A 23,449-nucleotide genomic window follows, 5' to 3' on the forward strand; every position below is an offset into this window, starting at 1 on the left:
GTTTAATATTTAACATGTGCTTACTTTTTCCACATGTGTGTATGTACATAGGAGATAGCTTAGCCTCTTCACTGTACTGCACAGACTAATTGTTTAAGGACTTTAATATCAAACATTATAAAAGCCTTCATTATTTTAGCTGGATAGCAAACAAAAAGCGTGGGAAATATCTTATTCAACAGGAATAACTTTCAATGTTTATAAAAACAGCATGCAAATAATGCTAAAATGAAATGTTTTATTTCCTATTAACCAACATTAGAACAAATTACGGAATAGGAATGATCTATATAGACAAGACTACTGGCTGCCAAAAACATTCAACTGCAAATTAAGCATGTATGAATAATGCCAGGAAAAATGTTAACCCATTTAGTCCAACACTCCTACACAGAGTAGTGTTTATTCATATCTGAACAGCGTATCTTTTCAGTTATGGTAGTTTCTGGAGAATTCTATTTCCTAACAGGGACTTGGACTGCTCCAAAAAGATGAAAATCTCTTTTTAACAGAACGTGATATTCCTGCTCTATTTCTACTTAATTTTAATTTACTGACTGAGATTTTTTTTAAATGTTTTATTATGTTTTTAGATTTCCGTTTCATTTAATAGCACTTTGAATTCCTATAATTAAGAGAAAGAAGTTGAATTAGTAAATATATTTGTTGTAGAATATTTAAGTGTATAATGAAATGAACTGATTGTTCTTAATAGCTTAGGCAAAAATATCAACAAATTCCCAAATGTGAATTTATTTAGGTTTTTATAACGAACCGCATAGCAAAGAATCTATGACATATCTATTTTAGCTATAAAAATGTTTTAAAATCTTAAAAAATATGCTATAATGCTATTAGAAAAGGGGATTGATGCCTGAACAGGAGGAAAAGAAAAAGAAAAAATATTCAATAGTGGCAATCGTTAATCAGACCATTTTATTGCTCTATTCCATACTTCTGTATTTACTTATCTATAGCAAAAAGCTTAATTAGCTCCTCAATAAGGAAAATTACTCTGTTGTGGTTGTTGTTTTAAATGGGGTTTTACTACCAAATAGTAGTCTTCAAAGTAAATTGATTTTTTCCTTACCTGTCCAGTGTCTGTGACGGCTAAGCAGTGGAGAGCACCCACAGCTACATGTACTATCTTCTTTCCTCTCAGACCTTCTACTACTTGGGGTTTTCGTACATGGACATCAGTCCCATGTCCTAGCCTAAAGTAGTCTCCTTTGCCCCTAAGGATAGCAAATTCTAATTTTAGAACCCCTATATATTATTAAGCATTTAAAGCAAACATAAATGAAAACCTAGAGTTAAAAATAAAAATGTCTGCCTGTCCTTGAGTGGAAGGGAAACAGGGAGTAAGTAAGTAAAGCCTAGATCTCATAATGATTTTTCCATACTACTGTATATCCAAACCTTCCTTCTCCATTCCATTCATTTTTTTTTTACAAGTGGTTCTGCAACTGAAGAGAAGGGAATGAAAGGACATTCAAATGAGGGTAAAATTTTTGCTTACAGGTTTAAAAGCCACATTCATCTTATCTTACATTTTTCATGAGGGTGTATAAATGAAAGTCATCTTATGTATCCTTTTAAGTATCAAAGCAAAGAACTAGTAGTGAAGTGCTGGATGTTAATAAAGCCAGTGAAATTTATACCCTCTTTAAATCTGCACAGAAAACATTCACAGAAGAAGCTAACATCTCAGTTTCTTGATGGTAAATAATTAATCTCATGAATAGTGTGTGCCATTTCTGTTATAAAATATTCACTATTTCTATTCTGCCTTTTCTACAAATTTAGTTCAGTCTACGATAATTAGGTAAGAAATCCAACATGAAAAGAACAATATTTGCATATTTAATTTTATATAATTACTTTAAATGTTATACATGACATACCATGTCCACACTACTCCAGATTTCGTAAGAGCCAAAGAGAACTGAGCTCCACACTCAATCTGACAAACTCCCTGTCCGTTCAGCCTTTCAATGTTCTGAGGAATGTTGCATCCTTCGCTTCCTCCTCGACCCAGTTTTCCAAAATCTCCGTCTCCCCAGGAAAATACTAGACCTAGTAGAACAGACCTGCATTAAAGACTGCAACTGTGATACATCCACAATGCAGGAATGAAGGAAAAGGCAAAAGACCCCTCTCCCCTAAAATTGTTACTAGAAATTAGGGGCAAATGTGCTGATGATTGCTAAACATTGCAAATGCAAGCTAAACAATATTAACAAAACTTTATAAGGTCATAGGAAGGATTGGCTTACGGTGGGTCCATGGACAAGTATCTATAAAAATTGTACTATTGATGGAGTGGTCTTTGCACAGACCTAGTGGGTATGATCCCCGTGTCCTTTCTTATGCACAGAATAAAGTTTTTGCTAATCTCCTTCTCAGTATGTGGTTTATTGGGTGTTGCACACCAGGCAGAACCAGTTTTCTGGGACAACAGCAATTCTAAATGATTTTCTTACCCTCATCTGTCAAAGCCAGAGTCTGAGCATCTCTGCTTCCACAAGCAACTTGAACGACCCTGTGGCCAAGAAGTACTTTAACCTACAACATAGGAAGCAAGTGAACTGAAGCATATTAATTTCAAGACTTAAATAAGGTGTTCATTTCAAAATCCTAAATTGTTGGCCAATAGAGGTTGATTTGTTACAAATTAAGGCCTTCCTACATGAAGAAAAAACAGGACTCATCCAAAATGTATACATTTTACTAGAAGTTACCAAGAAAAGGGAAGCTACTGTTTGTAACATAGGAACAAACCTAACAGCTACCTTCTGTAACAGACACAAACTGTCTTGAAATCTCCTAATCCAAGTAAATATCAAAGAAAGTTTCCACAGAGACTTAATTTGCTCCTTCACTGCCTTTTGAGTGACAGCAATTGGATAGTTTTATTTCATTTTATTTCAAAAGACAGAGGTTTTAAGACAGACAAAATGTCCTAAGAATATGGTTTTACCATCTTTGGTTTAAGTTGCGTAGTATTGTCCCCATGTCCTAGTCGACCATATTCACCAAGCCCCCATGTATATAATTCTCCACTTGAAGTAATAGCAGCACTATGGGAACTGCCACAGGCAATATCTCGAATACGTTTTGTTTTCAGTGCTTCTATCAGCCTTGGTTTATCACAGTTCCTAAAAATATAAGAGAATCACCCAATTATTATTTGTGGCTTAATCAATTTACTTAGTGAAAGTACACATTAATAATATAAATATTCTAGTATACTGAACATTGGGTTTTTATCATTTTTAATTTTTTAAGGAATGTTTGGCAAAATGTCTGTAACAAATAGCCAAATTCTACTTTAATCCTTAAATTACAATTAAGGATTATCACTATCACTAAGCAACTGTCTTTCAAATATTGTTTTTACTAACTTGTATCAAACAGAACCATTTTAAGATCAACTTTATAGTTCTTACAGCTTCCTGATTGTTCAGAACACTCTTCATAAACTACTGAATTAGGCATAACAACCACCCAGCAATACAAATGCAAAAATAGCATCCTTACATTCTACTGAAATGTCCAAGTTTTCCATCATCTCCTTCTCCCCAGGAGAATACTTTGCCATCAACAGTTAAAGCCATAGCATGGCGACCACCTAGAATGACAGAGTACAAAAAAAAAGGAGAAAATAGCATTAAAGGAAGAAAAAAAAACCCAAATAAAATGTATCTTTTTCAACCTATTTGTCAATAACATTAATTTAGCTATATGCTCATTTATGACAAAGACCTTATGACACATCATCAATAGTTTTTGCTAATATTAAAATTGATTTGGCTCAATTAGTATAGTCACACTGAAAGTGAATGAGAATTGCACCGAAGAAAATAAAGGGGAAAGAAAGGAAAAAACAAGGCACAAGACCAACCACATGGCACACCCTGCCATACATCAAAAACATTTCGGAAGCTGTAGAACGCAGCTTCCGAGATCTGCAAGTGGGCATTGCACACCACCCAGAAGCTACCATATGAGAACAAATTATGCATTGCAAAAATCAGTTGGAGGTGGGAGATACTTCAATGTCCCAAATCCCTGCATGGACTGTCTCTATGATTATGTAGGACAGACGGAGAGGAAGCTAACCATCAAACTACAAGAACACAAGCGAGCGCTCAGACAAGGAGACCCAAACTCATTGGTAGCCTTGCATTGCAATGAACAAGGACACACATTCAATTTTGCAGCTACTAAGATTGTTGGACAAGCAGGCACACAAACAGCCAGGGAAGTGCTTGAAGCCTGGGAAACAGGCCCCTCGTCAGTAAACAGGAGTGCTGATCACCAGCATATCACCAGCATATCAAGTAGTTAGAAGGCGAGGGCTAGGCAGCACAAGCAAATGACAGCCAAGGACTTAAAAGCCAGCCATCAACATACCCCAATCAGCATCTAAAAAGCCACATACAACAGGCACCATATAAATACCACACACAGAGCAGCACACACTCTGCTAGAGAGAAGTTCCCTGAAGATTGGCTCCAGCATGAGTCTGAAAGCTTGGAAGACTAAACTTCTGGTCCTGGTGACCGACCCAGATTGGATCCTGCAGTATTATCCTGGGACATGTATATTCGCCTTCATTCGTGAAGAAAATAAACTTGAAAACCTTTTGCAATTCTCAGCTGGACTTAAACCATAATACTGAGAAAAAGTTTTTTTTTTAATTGTTTCTGATTGAAAAAATTAGGAAAAATTAGGAAAAAACAAAAACATGCACTGTTTTTATACATTTTGCACATAATTGTATCCAAACTTCCCTTTCTCCGAATGGTATCAGTCTTTCAACTGCTGAAACAAAGAATTTTCCTAGGACTTCCTCTTGAGACCTTATTAACTCAATATGCCAGCATGAGTATCATATTAAGCGAGAAAGAATGAGCTTTATCTTCATAGTTAAGTCCATTCCCAAATTCATGTCCTTTTTCAAATGATTTGCAATAGCCACCTATTTTACACTATGTCAGTAAATGTAAGTATTTTCAACTACTTTGAATGAGGACAAGAAAACAACTTTCTATCTATATGGTGAGTTTACTGTTTTCGGCTTATTTCTACTACAAATCTTTGTTTCAAATCACTTGTTTTCTATACCAGAAGAAAGCTTTCCAAGAAGAATCTGTTAAGACTAAACCATCACACCTCTCTTGTGTGCATATTTCCTTGTATTGATTATAACAGAGAAAAGACCAGCCTGGTGTGTATCCAGTTGTATCTTCCAAAGCATTTCTCACAAATCATCACCAGAAATATACAGTGGATTAAAAATAAGGAGACATTGCAAAGAGAGTTCCATTTCACTTATTTATTGATTGTCAAACATAGAAAAATGTTAGTACCTGAGTGAACAGCGACTTTCTTGACTACATAGTTACTGAGTGCAGTAATCTGCCGGGGAATAGGAACCGTTCCACTTGAGAGGCCTAGTCCAAGCCTTCCATTTGTAGCCTCTCCACAGGCATACACTTTACCTTCCACAGTTACTAAAACATAAAGGTAATTTTGGTTCCATGACCATGAAATTGGCACAAATAAAAGGTGTTGTTCTCAATTATATCTTATGTAACTTTCAAAATGCATAGTAAAAAGCTTTCCTACCTGCAAAAAGACTTTTTGAACCACCAGCTACTTGTACCACATTCAAAGCCGACAGGGTTTCAGAAAAGGAAGGCACTTTGATCTGTAAAATGTAAATAAACAAGAAAATTCATTGCTAAAGCGGACTGATTTATTGCTTTTCGCATTCAATAATCTTTATATCCAGCTGGCTATTTTAGATGTTTGAAATAAGTTTTTTTATTTACCGTATTTTTCGGACTATAAGATGCACTGGAGTATAAGATGCACCTTCGGGTTTTTGTTTGTTTGTTTTTTTGTTTGTTTGTTTGTTTTTTGGGGGGGCGGGGAGGAGAAAAAAGCTGATTGGTGGATCAACCAGCCTCCCGGAATACTCCCAATCAGCTGTTCCCAGAGATGAACTTTAGCAACAGGTTCCTTGGTTGTGAGCTCTGTGGCTTGCTTTTTCAGCCTCTGAAACCTCTGTTTGAGAGCCTTTTTTTTCAGCCTCTGAAACCTCAGTTTGAGAGGCTGGGCGGGGCTACATTCAGTGTATAAGACACACCCAAATTTTCACCCTCTTTTAGGGGGGGGAAAGGTGTGTTTTATACTCCAGAAAATACGGTAAATTTGTTTCTCCCCAGGTACTTTCTTGAGAAATAATTATTTTGAAAAATACATTTCATCAATTATATTGAAGTCCTTCAGTATTCTTTTTGGATAGTCATCACTATGATCTAATTATTCCCTATTCTTCTTACAAATGGTGTTGCTCTGCTATCTGTTAGCAGTGTTCCATCCATTTTTACTTTTCTTTGAATGGACGTTGTCTTACCTGAACGTCCCTTCTGCGTAGCAGAGGGTCCAGCAGTCATTATGGGGTTAACTTGGAGTTCCGGTGAGGACTGAGTCTGCAATTTGTGAAGCTCCTCCCACATCCACTGGCTTCCCAGATTCCTGACGAGGGAGATTCTGCAGACCGAATAGCTGAGCTGGGAAAACCACAACAAAGAACAGAAAGAACCCCACCCCCCAACACGAAACATGAAGAAGAAGAAGAAGAAGAAGAAGAAGAAGAAGAAGAAGAAGAAGAAGAAGAAGAAGAAGAAGAAGAGGAAGAGGAAGAGGAAGAGGAAGAGGAAGAGGAAGAGGAAGAGGAAGAGGAAGAGGAAGAGGAAGAGGAAGAGGAAGAGGAAGGACCGGATAGGGTGGGGATGACTGCTGGATCCTCTGCTACGCAGAAGGGACATTCAGGTAAGACAACGTCCATTCTACTATAGCGAGAGTCCAGCAGTCATTACAGGGACATGCCAAAGCAGGACCTCTATTGGGGGGGTACTACCGGTCCAAAAGAGAATCCCCCTGAAGCACCTGCTGCAAAACTTGGCAGCCAAAGGCCGCCTCCGCAGAAGCGTATACATCCAACTTATAGTGACGAGTAAACGGAGAAGGGGAAGACCATGAGGCTGCCCGGCAAATATCCTCCAGGAAAGAACGACCCTTCCCCCCTCTGAAAGATTTGCGACCTTGGCCGCGGAATCCAGGACCCAATTGTCTGTCCTGGGATCTATCTTGCCTGGGAGATTGAAATCTCTGGGTTCTGGAGGAAGGAAAACTCGAAGGGGGGGTTCTGAAAGGGCCGAAAGGAAGAAGGGGAAGGTTGACCTTCTGACCTTCGGGACAAGCTAGGCAGGACTTTCCTCTTATCCTGTCCACCGAACTAGGATTAGGCCCAGAAACTGGGGCTGACCATTGTCTAGTAATAACATCCTTAAACATCTTGGGACCTGGGATTTCCTCTGTTTCTGGAGTAGGTTCCTCAAATAGGGAAGAGGAGGCCCCTGCTTCCACACCCAAAGAGTCAGGCTTCTGTGAAGGGAGATCCAGGCCAGTGGTTAATTTGGCCTTGTGGAGAAGGGATCTGAAAACTTGAGGTTTAAATAACCCAATGAATGAAGGTTGATCAGGAGAAAGATCTTCATCATCAGATAAACCAGGCTCATCTAGCTCCTCCCCCGTAGCAGACCCCTGACCAGCACAGGTTCCAGAATAATCCTGCTCTTGTGCTTGTTCAAGGTCAGCAGAACCCTGAGTGAGTGAAGCCCCATGAGTCCTGGCCTGTTCTGAAACCCAAGATCCAGTTCTACGTTGCATTTCTGCAGCAATGCCCCGCTGCACAGCTGCTTGAATAAGGGCTGCTAAATCAAGAGGTTCCCAGAAGGAGGAAGAGAAGTCTCTCCCTGGGTGGCGATAGGTTCAGGAGGAGAATGAACTGGCTCCTCTTGAGGAGTTAAGACTGGAGCCTGAGGGGCCACCTGAGGGGAAGCTATAACCTGAACAACAGGAAAAATATGGGGAGGTGGAGGAGAATGCTGAACAGCCCCAAAAAGAGCACTAGCCTCAGCTTGAGAAGGAGGAATTGTGCTCACATCTGGAGACCAGGAAGCCATTCCAGGCTGATTAGGAGAAGCAATAGGCTCCACAGCAGAAGCCTCCATGGCCGGAGACTGGAGAAACTCCCCTCTAGAGACCTGCTGAACCGCTTTCTCAATTGCCCTTTCCAGGGACTTATGACTTTGAGCCTCCACCCTTTCACTAGATCGAGACCCTTTCTGAGCAGGCTGGGCTTTGGAAGCAGAAACCTTGCTCCTTTTAGAATGGTCCGAATCCGAACGGGTAGATGAGGAAATTGAGGGCTGAGATGGAGCCGGTCTCTTAGAAGGGCAAGAGGGAGGCTTGGAAGCAATAGAAAGGCTTGGCTTGAAGCGGTTGGAAAGAGGTTAAATTCCTGTGCCGGCACTCAGTGGAGTATAGATCAAAATGGCTGCCCCCGCAAGGGAAAACAAAATGGCCGCCCCCACAAAGGAAAACAAAATGACCACCACCACAAAGGAAAACAAAATGGCCACCACCACAAAGGAAAACAAAATGGCCACCGCCACAAAGGAAACAAAATGGCCACCGCCACAAAAAGCTACTAAAAATTCCACAAAGGCAAGGCTCCTTTAAAGGTGGAGGGGGAACGCCCAAAAAACCCTCCGAAGCAAGCCGGAACAGGCTTACCAAGCTCCAGTGCTGCCTGCAAAGACCTCTGGAGAAGTCTCACACGGACCGCTGATTCTCCAGGCCTGCTGAGTTCAGAGTAAGCCACAGCCAGCAAGCGTATGGAGCATCACCCCAGGGACGCCAAATTGGGTCTGCCAGCCGGCAGACCCACCACTGAAAAAAGCGGTCCTCAGCGGTATTGGGCGTGAGCCTGTCTCGCTGGAGAAAGCAGAGCTCAACCAGGTCCCTGGGAGCTCTGCAATCTTGCAAAGAAATAAAGAAACTAACTACCAAAAGGAATTATTATCTAATTTAAAGAATAATTCCCAGGTCAGGGAATAGGTCTAACCAGAACAACTGAGTCTGAAATCTGGGAAGCCAGTGGATGTGGGAGGAGCTTCACAAATTGCAGACTCAGTCATCACCGGAACTCCAAGTTAACCCTGTAATGACTGCTGGACCTCGCTATAGTAGAAAGGACAATATTTAGGAGTAGGCTTATCTACCTTTCCTAGTCTTTTTGCCTAACGTATTTTGAATGATATTCTGTTCATTTAAATCATTCTGCAAGATACACAGATGTATTATATCCTCAATTTCACAACAAATCCCAGTAAAAATGCTCTTATTATATTCTTTTGACTTGTAAATCACAGAAGTCACTACACATTAACATCTGTTCTAGATCTAGATCTGTTCTAGATCTCATGTTATTTTCAAAGCCAAAATCCTCAATACAGCCAGCCTTATTCACTTACATCTGAGACTGTAACAGAAATGCAAAATTTTATGTAATAAGCAACCAGTGCAAGAAGTCCAAACCACATACAGCCTACATGGGCAGCCATCCACTACTGTCCTACTCACCATTCTTACAGGTTCCCTCATGTTTTTGCTTATGACAGTGAAATCAGGAAACACAGTTAATTTATATATAATTTAATTTTTCAAGATCCAAACCTTAGAACCTTTCAATCCTCCCAGTTGATCTTTATCATTTAAGCCCCAGACAAAGACTTTCGTCCTAATTGAAGCTGCAGATTCCAGGCCTGTAGTCTTCTTTCTAACAAGACTAAGAATGCACACAATATATTAGATTGGAAATTTTGTTTAAAAAACAGAAAGGAAAATAGCACAATAATCTCTCTTTGATATGTTGATCAACACTACTCTTTCATATGTACTCATGTTATGTTGTGCTTGGTGTAAAAAATATTATTTCTAAAATATGTCCAACTGCCTGAAACCAACCAGGCTCCAGGAGGCTTGTAGCCATGTTTTCACTACCTTCTGTAAAGCCCCTGAGATGGGGCAATACACACTTCAGGGGACACGCTGATGCATTCTCTATAGAGAATGCTTGCCCCATATCCTTTACTTGTTGATAGGTGGGAACTCTCAGCAGGCATTTCCTTGATATTCAGTGGTGGGCAGAAACTGTTGGAAAAGACCGTCTCTAAGATACCAAGTCCCTGAGCTACATAGGGCTTTATTGGCAGTTGCCAAACCTTGGAAAGCTGTTGATACCAACTGCAGCAAAGATGTGACATAACAGTATTAAAGCCAAATGCTAAGCACATACACCATGCATTTTGGACCAGTTTTCTTGATAGCCTTAGCACTCATGTATATTGAATAAGTGTATTCTAAGAGAGAGATGCCAAGATATCAGCGACTGTCTTCACTTCATACTGTACCAGATAAGGCTGCAACTATCAGCCAAAGCTGTTCAAAAACTCTCTTGGCCATGCTCTCCATCTCTCATTTCAGCCCCAGAAAAACTCTAGATTATGAGTCTGCTTTTACTGTGGGAAGCAAAATCCCATAAGAATCAAAAATACAATTCTGAAATTGGTTGGGTTCGGAGTTAACAGATCCTCTATTTTGTTTGAGTTGAGTCTGAGTCTGTTTTTCCCTATTCACACCCTAAAAATCCTCAGACTTGGGATATGGCTTTCTACAACAGGGGTATCAAACTCGTGTTCCGCAGGCCAGATGCGTCACATGCTGGCTCCGCCCCTGCCCAGTTTAGTGAAGGGGGAAAAAAGTCCCAATATGTCACGTGACGCCACCGTGACGCCACAAGTTTGACACCCGTGTTCTACAATATTGCCATCCTCGAGTTCTCCTGGTCTCCTAGCTTTCAACTTCTGCATTATAGTAGAGGGAAATCATGGCTAGGGGAAGATTTGATTCGTGTGTCAGTTACAATCTTCTCTGGACTATACTGCCCCGGAGACAGTAATTCATGCTTTGGTCACTGCTCAGATAGACGACTGCAACAAGCCATATGTGAGATTGCCTTTGGAAATGTGCAAAAGTTTCAGTTAGTACAAAATGCAGCAGCTACATTCTTGGTGATCAACATCACCAAGAAAATCACCTATTTTAAGTCATAGCATTGGTTACCAGTTGATTTCTGAGTCCAATTCAGACTGCTTTTAAGGCTTATTTACATTGCAGCACTGTGATATATCAGGGAAACTGAATCATGGTATTTAGACTGGACATCAAGAGGACTGTTGCAGTTTTCCCCTCTGAAAGAGGTACTAACAGGCTCGACTCTACCAGCACTTTGAAAATTAACCTAAGTGATATTGTCTTAGGTAGTGTTTAGCACGCAGATTAATTTAACTGAATAGTGTTAGATCATATTGATGATGTTTGTTACTTGTACTTAATTTTAATTGTTTGTTTTTGTCTTGATTTTGTTATAATCTCTCCAGCATCTACCTGAATTGAGATGGGCTAGAAATATTATAAAACAGATAAATATATTTTAGCCTTCATTCTTTTTGCAAAAAGCTTAAAACAAGGTAACTGTATATAGTGTATTTCCAGTTTATTTCATACCCCTTTCTCCATATTTATAAGCCCTTCTTCATTAAAGTTATTGTTTTATTTTGTTACACTATTCAAATGATCTGTAAAGAATACTAAAAATGGATTATAAAATGCTTAAGAGCACAATTACTCAGTTGCCATAATCTGCTAATAATATAAAATTAAAAGGTTTGACCTAAATATTCCAAATGCAGGGTCTCCTAATGCTAATCACACAGTAGGATTTGATATTATAAAATATCTAGCATAATTACAAAAATGTTTTTAAAAGATGAATTGTTTTAATACTCCGTACCTCCCAGTGTTCGCTTTATCATCATCTTCTTCTTCGTTATCAGAAGCAAGGAAGGGAACTGCAGCTAAGTCTTCATCCTCTGCACGGATACGTCCTAGTATACTCAGGACATGTATCTTACAATCAATGCCAGAACTCCTGCACTGCTTAATAGCCACCTCAATATATCTGTGATACTTGGAAAAAAGTGTTACATTTTTATATTTGCATTGTTTGGATCTTTAAAGTGTTCAACATCATTAAGAAAAAGGATTCAAGATTCATTCCATCTTTTCAACAAAACTATTTTACTAGCGTAAGGGTCATTCACATCCCTTCCCAAATTAACTAAGACGAAAGACACAGAAGTAGAAACGATGACAAACAAATGCTTTAGCCTTAACATTCAGATATGTATTAGCTATTGACATGAACAAATGTGGTGAAATCAGATGTCATAGAAAATAAATAAATAACACACCAACAAATCTAATGATTAGTTTCTCCTATTTTGGGATATACACTCATACAATAATGGTATGTGAGAATGATCTTGTGAGATATGAGGAAGAGTTATAACCAGAGGAACAGTTGGATAAAGGGCAGCTTTTATCTGACACCAGCAAGAAAGTGGCTGTGGCAAATGTTTCAAAAGAGACCCTCCCTAGTTTCTTGGGCTGTAGAGGCAACGGGGAAGAAATATACTTTCACACTTGCAAGATAGATGTCAACCTTGCAAAGTTGTCCAGACAGAAAGCATGACTAGTTGAATTAATTCTACTTTATTGGAGGTTACATTAACAGAATCTTGCATGTTTGAAAAAACGTTACCCTAGTTGCAGCTCTTTCTTGTGTCCCAAGGCTATTCACACATACGATTACATATACCTACCTGCTAGATAATCAGATGGAGGCAGTGGCTGCAAGAATCTAAGCCTAGCTTTAGCTAGTGTGGCATACATAAGCTTTCCTACAAAAAGAAGCCCTAGTAATAGCAATTTATGGTTTTGTCTCCTCCCATACAGATCACTGCAAAGTGTTCTAAATACTGCCCTTGAAGATAATAAAAAACTGCAGTTAGTGCAAAAAGCAGAAGTCCACTTATCAGTAGGTGAGAGCTGTTTCTTACATATAATACCAATGACAATCAATTGGCTTCCAGGGATAACTGGCTTCCCTACCCACCAGAGACCCCTGGATTCCCTCCCCCGTCCTGCCTTTCTCATACAGGCACCACCCACGAATGATGTACAGTTGGCTATGCCCACTCAGTCACATGATCATCACCCCAGCCACGCCCATCAGGTCATTAGGAAGAACCAGTTGTTAAATTATTTGAATCCCACCACTGGTAGTAAAACCTTATGATTCAGGTTAAATTGCCGTGTTGGCACTTTGTGATAAATAAGTGGGGTTTGGGTTGCAGTTTGGGTCCTAAAAGGTTTGCCATCACTAGTATATACTATCAGGAACTTGTTGAGAATGTTCATTACCACCAGCCATGAATTGTGATTAATACGATTAATACAGAAGCCTCCTAATGTGAAAATGCACTAAAGTTCTTAAACCAGCAAAAAAAAAAAAAAAATCAGACCAGAAATCCATATTGTAAAAAACTGACTGAAACAAAACAAAAAATTAGAGTTGTTGAATATGAGAAACAACACCAAACCCCAAAGGTATTAGTATTTCTTTAAAAGATATTATCCTCCATAAATACAATATTTGTATTTCTTGATAATCAGCAGATACCTACTTCTGTGCAATCACCAAGAAGTGGAACTGTTGTATCAGTAGGATTAATATTGATAGTCTTCAACTCTATGAGGTTATTTAAAGAACTTCCACCTATAGAAAAATTAAACAAAGCCATACTGAACTATTTATATACTGCAGAGCTTTTTTGTGTTACAAAGCTATGAAAAGACAAAAGTTGATTCTTTCTTTCCAAACTCAATAAAAGTAATGCCCTACCTGAGACCACAACTAAAGAAGGCATGTAACTGCTGTCTGCAGGGTCCACTATCATCTTCAATCTGTGTACTAGGACATCAGGAAAAATTTCCAGCCGTATCCAGTGCTAGAAAATATTATATTCAATTAATTCAAATCCTTTGAAGACATATTATGAACAGCAATTATATCTCAGTAGTATTATTTCTTAGAATTTAAAAACTACATTTACTCTAAGACAAAAATAATTATCTACTGCCACTTTGAATTATGGGGAATTATACAAGTATAATAGAGAAGTGAATGTTATATTGTGATTTATTCTGCTAATTGTCAGTACATTATTGTATTTATTTGCTTTACTCTGTTTTTGTTCTTTTAACAAAAGAACAAAATCCTGGTCATTGACCAAGTAAATATTATCGATTGATACAAACATGGCAGATATTTGCAGATATCTTTTTAAACTTACCTTTCCTTGTGAGCCAGAAGACTGCCAACACTGTTCACTTCCATCAATCAAACAAGAAACTTGATTCACAGAAGATGACACATTCAAATTTTTAACAATTCTGGACCAATCATCAAGTAGCATGCCTCGCTGGCTACTATGATGTCTTTTTAGCTGCTTTCCAGAGCGACCACAAAATACTGGAGACTGGCCTGGTGTTGAAAGTTGGAAGATAGCTATATTAATTCAACAGTACAAATGCAATACAGTATAAATACTAAAAACAAGGAAACTGTATTCGTCTAACAGGAAGGTATATTTACGAACACCCCCCACTATACAGTTTTGTGCATAATTCTACGCAGCCAAAAAGTTGGTTAATATGAAGTTACGATACAACTTACCTTGTGCATGACAAAAACTAGGAATTCCAAAAATACACAATTGTTCTCAAGAACATAAATAAACATTTCATGAAATGGTAAGGAAAATATATTTGGGTTTATTTAAATATACCTGGTTCATTTATTCTGCCAAAAGTGTGTCTTGTATTATGTTTCCTACTTTTGAAGCAGGTTTCACAGAAATCAAAATCATCGCAGTTTCTGCATTTAAATCTAGGTCCATTAATAGGGAACATCTGACAGCCATCACACCTGAATGATGACAAAAAAAAATGACTACAAAATGCTCAATTTACCATCTTGCATATTTTTTTATTATCTCAAGGTTAAGAAATTCTATTGTTTCAGGTTTTAGCTGCTGCCACCTTGTGGAATTCAAACAATAGGATACATTACAGAAATAGCAAAGGAAAAATGCAAAAGATTAACAAAGTAAAATTTGTCAAAGAAAAATGGAAAAACTTACGTAACTCCTGGGTGAATACTGGGGACCAGTTCCATTTCTGACAATAATCCAGTCCAATGAGATTGTTGAGGGAAGTCAACAATAACATCTTTACCATTGGCACTAAAAGCTTTGGCAAGGAAATATTTAAGAGTTATTCATTTATTTATTTCTAGAACTTGAATACAGTGATCTTATGTGATTCACAGCAACTAGTAAAATCAACAATGTAAAAATATACAAAAGGTAAGAGTCAGAAATAAACATGTATTTACTACTGCATTTTCAGATATTTTGTATTAATAAATGGTACTTGTACATTTCCTGGAATATACGGAATGTTAATATTATAGTGCCTCAAAACTACTTTTCCAGTTGTGAATAAAGGAATTAATTAACTCCAATTACCCACAGGAAATTTTGAACAGATAGAATATCAATAGTACTATCATCATCATCATCATCATCATCATCATCTAACAATTCTAAGAGGAATATTTACACTCAGAGGTAGCAATTTATTTAACAGAATTTTATAACATATGATATCAAAAATTTCAGTGAAACATCATCAGGAGATCATAGAAGCAATCGTTCCGTGATATAAGCCATAATACTCTGCAGCGAATCTATTACATGCTCAAAGGTGGAAAGGTTTAGCAGAATACAGGAATGGTTGGTACAGATGATGGAACTTGTAGAGATGGCTAAATTAACCTCTTATTTTAAAGAAAAAATAACTACCTTTATGGCTGACTGAAAACCACTTAGCTTTTTGCGTAAAACAATAAAAATGCATTTATGATTTGTGGTTTTCATGATTAGGGGAAAAAAACCCTGGGCAATAGAAAAGTGTGAGCTTTCTTTTATAATCATAGAGTAAGAGATTATTTTGGAATTGTAGTTATATTTCCTGCAAAGTAAATCAGAAGGTTCTTCTAATTCTTTTTGTTCTTTCTTTATGCACTTTTTTCCCTTCCTTCTTTACTTTTACCCTTTATTAGCTTGTTTTATTTTTTATGTTTCTAATAAAACTTTCAGTGAAAAATGAAGATGTCAAAATACTGATTTATAAAAATCTCATTCTCCTATTCTTTTCAAACAAGCAATTCTGCTCCCAAGATCAATTTAAATAAGTGATAAGTAATTAATTTTTTTAATGCTTCCTCTTTTTCACCAGCCCAGAAACCCTCTGGAACATACATAAGGCATGTCACAAATAACTGCAGAAAAGGAAAGGAAATGGCAAAAAGCACTCATCTCCCACCCACATGAGAAGTGTTTTCCACTTGCACAGGCATTCTTCAACAAACTATTAGAAAAAAAATAACAACAGGAAGATCAAGTTTTGAACACAGTTGAATATTATTTTGTAGAAGCACAATCACTGTACTGAGATAACATCTGTAATTATTCATATTTAAAAAATACAAATTACCTTTTACTACACCCACACTTCTGTGGGTAACAGATCCCCATTTGTATTTGGGTGTCATTACAGAAGTTTTTACACGAACTTTGTCACCAATCTTTATGTGTGACGGAGAACTTTGTGGTGGGAATCCTATAAAGTATTAAGATCAGTGATATCAATTAGTTTGAATTCCAAATTATATCTCATTATGAATATAATCAGAATAATACTTTATGTCTTCAACTCACCTATCAGTTCCACATGGATATATCTGACCCAGTAAGTGCCACCTTTTTGTTGCCAGTCACATTGCACATTGAGATCATGCAAACCATCGCGATCCAACTTTATAACTTTACCCACATCTCCCTCACAAACCTCCTCATAGGTTCTGCAACATCGGACCATCATCCCCACCTTAGATGACAATAAATAAGTGAAAAGACCAAAGTACCACTTGATATTCAATCATTCAAGTAATATTATATATAATAAGGAAAACTGTAACAGGACAAACTACTAGGGGGGAAAAATTATAGCTATAAAAATACTTCATAACAACTTAGGGAGAAAAAAATCTTTTTACCTCTAAATATGGAATCCTAATATAATTCTACACAGACCTTTATTTAAGAGAAAAAGTAAAAAGAAGAACCTGAAAAAAAAATCTCTTAAATGTTAAACAAACCTAGTGCTATCCTTTTATCATATATGTTTGTTACCATTGCAATCAATTTACTTTTAAGAAAAAATAAGTTTAGTTTATTTATTTAAAGGATTTGTTTTCTAGCTACTTCTTTCCTAGTTCAAGACAAAAATTAAGCATATATGGGGCAAAATTCTAAACAGTCTTCCAGTTGGGATTCCAAGAGCAAAATGCTTGTTCAAATATAGCAAAATCTGACTACTTTAGCCTACTATATAATAGTCCAACATTAGGCATTCTTCCAGCATTTGTTTCATTTTTTGAAACAAAATGCATCGTATCTTTTTCTCAATTCTTATTAATTTCTAAATCACTGGTACATGATTCAAAATAGCATGATCTATAAAAATGCAATGACTTTTTCAGAACAATATGAATATGTGCTCAAAAAGGAGTCTCTATAGCACATGATGATCATATGAACCAATGCTGTACTTCAAGGCATACTGCCAGCATTTAACTGAGTCCGTCAATTTACTTGTAAAAGAATTCATACTACATGATCAATAGATACCAAATAGAATGTTTGTTGCATTCATTGTAATTTCAAATCTATAGTATGGTACACTGATGTCAAAATGGACATCCTTTATCATTCATGACTCAGATTTTCCAAATTCTCAGATTATCCCATTCTTCTCTACATTCTTGGAGATTCAGCTCCCTCCCTCCCTCCCTCCCTCCCTCTCTCTCTCTCTCTCTCTCTCTCTCTCTCTCTCTCTCACACACACACACACACACACACACACACACACACACACACACACACAAACTAGGTTATAGGTTCATTATAGGTTCATAATTTTGTAATGGTAAGGTCACCTTCAAACCACCCTCAAACTGATTACCTCATGGACATGTCCATGCAGTGATCTTGGCAACAGTGCAGAAATGTCAGCCAGTGCCTTCCTTAGCAAACTTTTTCAATCTCCCAGTCTAGCCTTAATTCTCTGCTGGTAATCAGATGCAACCTTGCTTAGTGTCCATGCTTTGAAAAGTTCACCTAGGCAGTGCCGTCTATTATTTTGTATATGTATATGTATTAGAACATATTAAAACTTGACCAGTAGAGAGGATTCTAAAGCAGCTAATGTTACCAGTCCTCATGTTAAATGTAAACTGAAGGCGCTGCCATGTTTTAGCAAATGGCATTTATTCTACAAATTCTTAAATACAAAAGCAGTACAGTCAACTTTATTAAGTGATCCAAGATATATTTTCTACACGCTATCCAGGTTCTCTGGAAAAGGAGAACTGTCATATTTTCAAATTTGGAGTTTCCCACAACCCGATCTTAAAGATTAAAGTGTGCTTTCTGTTTTGTACTTTACAACTATTGAAAGCACATCATAAATTACTCATTATTGTAGTGGAGAACATATGGTCTTCCAGGTGTTACTGAATTCTAAGGCTGTGATTTCAAAATATTTTTTTCAAAGCACACTGGGGCACAAACTGCTTGTCTGGAAATTTTTAAAGTAGCTACATTTTTTTCTCAAAAGTATGTGGAAACAGCAGAGAACACCACGAAGACCTACACAGCCCCATTTAATTCCACCCCTATGAATTATAAGCAACATAGCCAGGGAAATAGACTAATGTCTAGCAATATCTGGAGTTACACATATTTCCCACTCCCACCCTACATTTTAAAACTTATGAAACTTCTTTAATCATTATGAAAAAGCTTGACTGTTGTATGTATTAATAAGTACTAGAAGCTAACTTATTAGGAATCAGGCCAATGGTCTACTTAATTATATACTGCCTACATAAGTAGGCATTAACCCTCCAGGTTATCATATAAAAATATTTTCAGTTCTATTGAGAGATGCCATTGAAATTTTTATGTTAATTATTGGTTTGTAATTTTAAAATATTAGCTGCCCAAATCGTTTAAAAATGAGCAGAATAAATAAAATAAAGCCTGTGCTGCCATTAACTTTCACTGATAAAAATAAAGCAGGAAGAGGAGGAGGAGAAAGATGGAGGTAGGGTGTCAGTACCTTCACGAAAGGCAATACAACAGATTGAAATATCCTGGAAAATAACATAAATAGTCTTTTGCATTTAATTGATATTGTCCATGTCTACTTTTCTATATGCATAATATTTCTTTCAGAAAGAGAATTATATAGTCATATTCATGCTTACCTGAATATTCTCCCGGACATATACCGCATAATCATCATTACTTAAGAAATCAGCTCTTTTCTTATATGTTTGGCTTTCTGTTACAACAGCAGACTACAATAAAGAAAACAAATGTTCTGGTTGTCATAATAATATATCATAAATGAAATATCCTCTCCATTAACAACTATAGAGAACTTGTCACTAATTTTTTTTGTTAGAAATTTTTTATAAAAATCGTAAGTAGTTATTCTTAACATTTACCACTGGATACGCGGCTTCTGCTTCCTCTACTTCTTCTGACACTTCATCATCTGAATATTCATCAGATATAGTGTCACCATCTGAGAAATCGGTAATTTGAACATCGGGATGATCCAAAAGCCAGCCCACCAAGGCTTCTACCCCTAGATTAAGACATCAATAGAATTGTTCATATGAGTAGAAGTGCTTAAATTATGCTTTTATTTTATTTATATCACCACTTTAAATCATCATGAACCTTTCCAAATCATCTTCCATAATATTTTTCTATATCTAATAGCTCACTACTGTAGCCAATCTTTACATTTACCCTGTATTATTTTGACCATCAGTACCAAAACAAAGATATTCCCTCAATCTCTTTGAAGTACACTGTGAATACTACAAACATGAGGTACCTGGTAATCCAGAAGCACTTCCAGAAGTGCCTGATAGTGATTTCAATGCAAACTCAATATTCTTTCTAGGGAATCCCATTTCCATAAGTTGCACAACAATTGGGAGTGGTGGAATGGGAGATGCCTTGCATTTTTTTACTTTTGCAGGTCGGATATGTTGGACTGTAACAGGTGTTGTAGCTTCACTGGAGCTACATTCTTCAAAGACCGGAGTTGAAGGATGCCCAGATTCTACAGCCAGATATTGACATACAGCAAGTGCAGCAGCCTATAGGAAATTATATATATAAGCTCTATTTAACACAAAGTAACATAGAAGACAATACATCCATTTATTCTATGGCTGACGTAGACACAAATCCTATGGCATACTTAAAAATAAGAATTAAAATGCTAGGAAGGCAAGAACCTAAACTAGAAATTATATGATTTGTTGTGGCCAAATCTGGTTTACCCAATGCAACCAAATCACTTTGGATACAACATAAATTTTTTAAGCATACAAATAACTACAGTGAACAACAGGCGTACAGCAAAGCATTTTAAATATATCTATTTTTTATGTGCCATACAAGTTTGTTATCAACAAACTATTCTTCTAGAATCAATATAAATATTAATATCTCTAATATAAATATTAAATCAGTATCCTTAGAAGAAATAGAGTTATGTTGTTGCTTATGCTTTAATTTTAGCATTTTCTCTGTGTAACTTATTTATGGGGGCTGTGGCTTCTTTCTGAAGAAATGAATATATCCAAGATAGAAATGCAACAAATATGACATCTTTTTAAAGTACAATGTCAATAATTTTTTAAAACAAATGCAACTGAACTTTTAAGTAACTCAAGTTCAAAACTGATTTGCAATGCTGACATAGGAATCTTAAATGTGACTTTTCAGCACACATGATGGATAACTCTGACTAAACCTCTTTCATGAAAGAGCCTCTCCTGAGCTAAAACAAACTGGGTTTTTATTCTTTGTAAACTGCCCAGACTCACTGAGAGTGAGTGGGCGGCCGTGTAAATCTTCTAAATAAATAAGTAAATAAATAAAAATTGTTTGAAATGTTAACTAAATATAGAAACATCTGAGAGAAATAAAATCAGCAATATAATGACTGTCAGCATTCCTGGGATCAGTCATGGTTTGATCCTTCTGCTTCTCTCAATAGCTATTTCATTTGGCTGCTACAGAGAGAAAGGTGATATAACAAGTCTCTTTTTACTGAAATGGTTGTGGCTAGTAACTATTCGACCTTTATCTTTGCAAAAGTGTGTCATGTCTCATGGTGCTTGGATGTGTCTCTTTTCCTACTGAATTGTATTTAGTAAGTTATAATTTTTTAAAAATATATATATAAACCTTCTTCACAGGTTTACATTGATAGTATATGATTTAAAATAGCAAATGTTAAACAAAATACCTCAAGCTCTTGTTTATCAAATATTGCTTTTACTGGAGATGGTTGTGTTGCTGCTGTCAACAGTTGCTGCAAGAGGATCATGGGAGGCTGAGGCCCTTCTGGAGACATGTCTCCCACCTCAGGTGATGCCACTGCACCATCATCTTAAAGCAACAAAAAAAGTCTTTTAAGCTGTAGAACCTCCATACCAAAATAAACCACCAAAGCTTATATATTCTTGCAGAAACAGTCCATGATGTATCTTATTTCAAATGCAAACGAATATTTCTTTAAGTCTCTTTTTATATGTATATATATTTAGTTTAGCAGATATTTAATAGCATAAAGGGAAAAAAGAATCAGAAACATTGCGCAAACTTAAACAAGAATTCTCAAAATATTAAGTCAATACTACATATAAAATAATCTTAACTGTTAATGGAGTCAATCATCCATATTTAACTAAAGTACCCTGTTTCTCCGAAAATAAGACATCCCCTGATAATAAGCCCAATCAGGCTTTTGAGCGAATGTGCTAAAATAGCCCCCCTCCTGAAAATAAGTCCCCCTGAAAATATTTAAACACATGCGCAGCTGGTCCCCACCATTTCCTCTGGTTTCCTCCATACACCCCAAAATAATAAGACCTCACAAAAAATAAGGCCAAGCGCTTATTTCGGGGTTCAAAAAAATATAAGACAGGGTCTTATTTTTGGGGAAACACGGTAGTTAAACCAGTAGGAATTGTCAATTAGAACAGAGTGTTAATTTTTTAAAAAACCATCAAATTTAGGAGATCCACTCTTATTATGAAAAAACAGACAAGAGATCATTTTTAAAAAATGAAGGCTAAAAGAAATCCAACTACAGATTCAGTATAAATCCAAGTACAGAATTATAATTCATAAATGGATTATATGCATGCTACTTCTTATAATCCTGAGCTTTTTATTTCTGCCAAGCTTTGTGCTTAAATCCCTATTCCTAGTACAATTATCTTTAGTTTATTACATAATTTAAATACAACAGGGCCAATACTGAAGGGGCAGCAAGCATGAGCACAATGGAGCAGACCATTTGTATAAGTACCCTTCTCATGTTAATTCCAGTTAAAGTTACAGGACAGAAAAGACACAGTTTTTTTATACTAATGAAACTAGCATCTGAATGTGAATTTCTGTGATAGAGTAGTTGGATTAAAATTAAGATGACCCGAGTTCAAATCCCTAGAAAGCCACAAAGCTGAGAGCTAAGTAGACTTATCACATAATACTGCTTGAGGATAAGAAGGAAAATACTCATGGATGTTTCTTAAACTATTCAAAGGAAGTGAGGTCTAAAAAAGGAGTGCTTTATCGATGAAAAAATAAAAATATCTATCCTCTTTCGGTCTCTCATATTATGTCCCTGGCATCTATTTTGTTTAATTATATTAAACTTACTCAGGCTACCATGTATCTTGAAATGCTGGTGTCATTCTCACTAATCTATTTATTTTCTTCCTTCCTCCTTATATGATCCCCATATGTCTGATATCTAACACTAAAAGAACAGACACTTTTCTCTTAATTGATAAGTGAAAGTGAGCATATTCTTTTTACCTCATTTCTCTAGTATCTCAACAAATCTATATCTGGGCAACTAATGAACTAGTGAACTCTATACATACAAAACATTATAACTGAAAAGGAACAGCTTGTTGCTTCCAAAAAAACATTAATAAACGTTTGTGGTTAAGTGTGTACTGCTGGAGAATTCTAAGTGAGGAAAAACAAAAAAAGGTAATCACTGAAAATCCAATTCCCTCTCCATTATGCTGCCTAGTTAAGTAGAAAGAGTAAAAAATATGAAAAAAATGTGAAAATTGTAAAAAAGGTGATTAAGTCAAATTTTACCTGTGGGAATTGTGCTAGAATCTTGTACTGCTGGTTGAGATAAGATCTGCCTTAATTTATCCTGGTAAGAAAGCAGAGCTCGGCCTGCTTTTAATATGTATAGCTTTAATTGCTGACATCTTAAGAGATCCAAGTCTATTTGTCCTGTTCAAAATATATTACAGGCATTTGTTAGCACAACTGATAGGAAACATTAGGGATAAACATGAAAGAGAAAACATATT

The 23,449-nt window shown here is 36.7% G+C and overlaps 1 protein-coding gene across 1 annotated transcript in view; it reads right to left on the reverse strand.

The window, feature by feature from the left end:
• HERC2 (HECT and RLD domain containing E3 ubiquitin protein ligase 2) overlaps nt 1–23,449 on the reverse strand; it is a 108,965-nt gene that overhangs the window by 28,321 nt on the left and 57,195 nt on the right. The window contains exons 43-63 of the mRNA XM_070943385.1: nt 23,226–23,369; nt 21,352–21,494; nt 19,924–20,191; nt 19,526–19,668; nt 19,283–19,375; nt 16,671–16,839; nt 16,447–16,572; nt 15,030–15,138; nt 14,676–14,815; nt 14,181–14,371; nt 13,730–13,835; nt 13,512–13,603; nt 11,777–11,952; nt 9,598–9,709; nt 5,635–5,716; nt 5,376–5,519; nt 3,541–3,631; nt 2,981–3,158; nt 2,484–2,565; nt 1,905–2,076; nt 1,091–1,235 (exon numbers count right to left, since the gene is read on the reverse strand). Of these exons, the coding sequence (XP_070799486.1) occupies nt 1,091–1,235; nt 1,905–2,076; nt 2,484–2,565; nt 2,981–3,158; nt 3,541–3,631; nt 5,376–5,519; nt 5,635–5,716; nt 9,598–9,709; nt 11,777–11,952; nt 13,512–13,603; nt 13,730–13,835; nt 14,181–14,371; nt 14,676–14,815; nt 15,030–15,138; nt 16,447–16,572; nt 16,671–16,839; nt 19,283–19,375; nt 19,526–19,668; nt 19,924–20,191; nt 21,352–21,494; nt 23,226–23,369 (2,906 nt within the window). The remainder of the gene's footprint in view (nt 1–1,090; nt 1,236–1,904; nt 2,077–2,483; nt 2,566–2,980; nt 3,159–3,540; nt 3,632–5,375; nt 5,520–5,634; nt 5,717–9,597; nt 9,710–11,776; nt 11,953–13,511; nt 13,604–13,729; nt 13,836–14,180; nt 14,372–14,675; nt 14,816–15,029; nt 15,139–16,446; nt 16,573–16,670; nt 16,840–19,282; nt 19,376–19,525; nt 19,669–19,923; nt 20,192–21,351; nt 21,495–23,225; nt 23,370–23,449) is intronic.

Source organism: Pituophis catenifer, unplaced genomic scaffold (assembly GCF_029215685.1).
Source record: "Pituophis catenifer annectens isolate HBS135680 unplaced genomic scaffold, rPitCat1.0.hap2 SCAF_4, whole genome shotgun sequence".
Lineage (NCBI taxonomy): Eukaryota > Metazoa > Chordata > Lepidosauria > Squamata > Colubridae > Pituophis > Pituophis catenifer.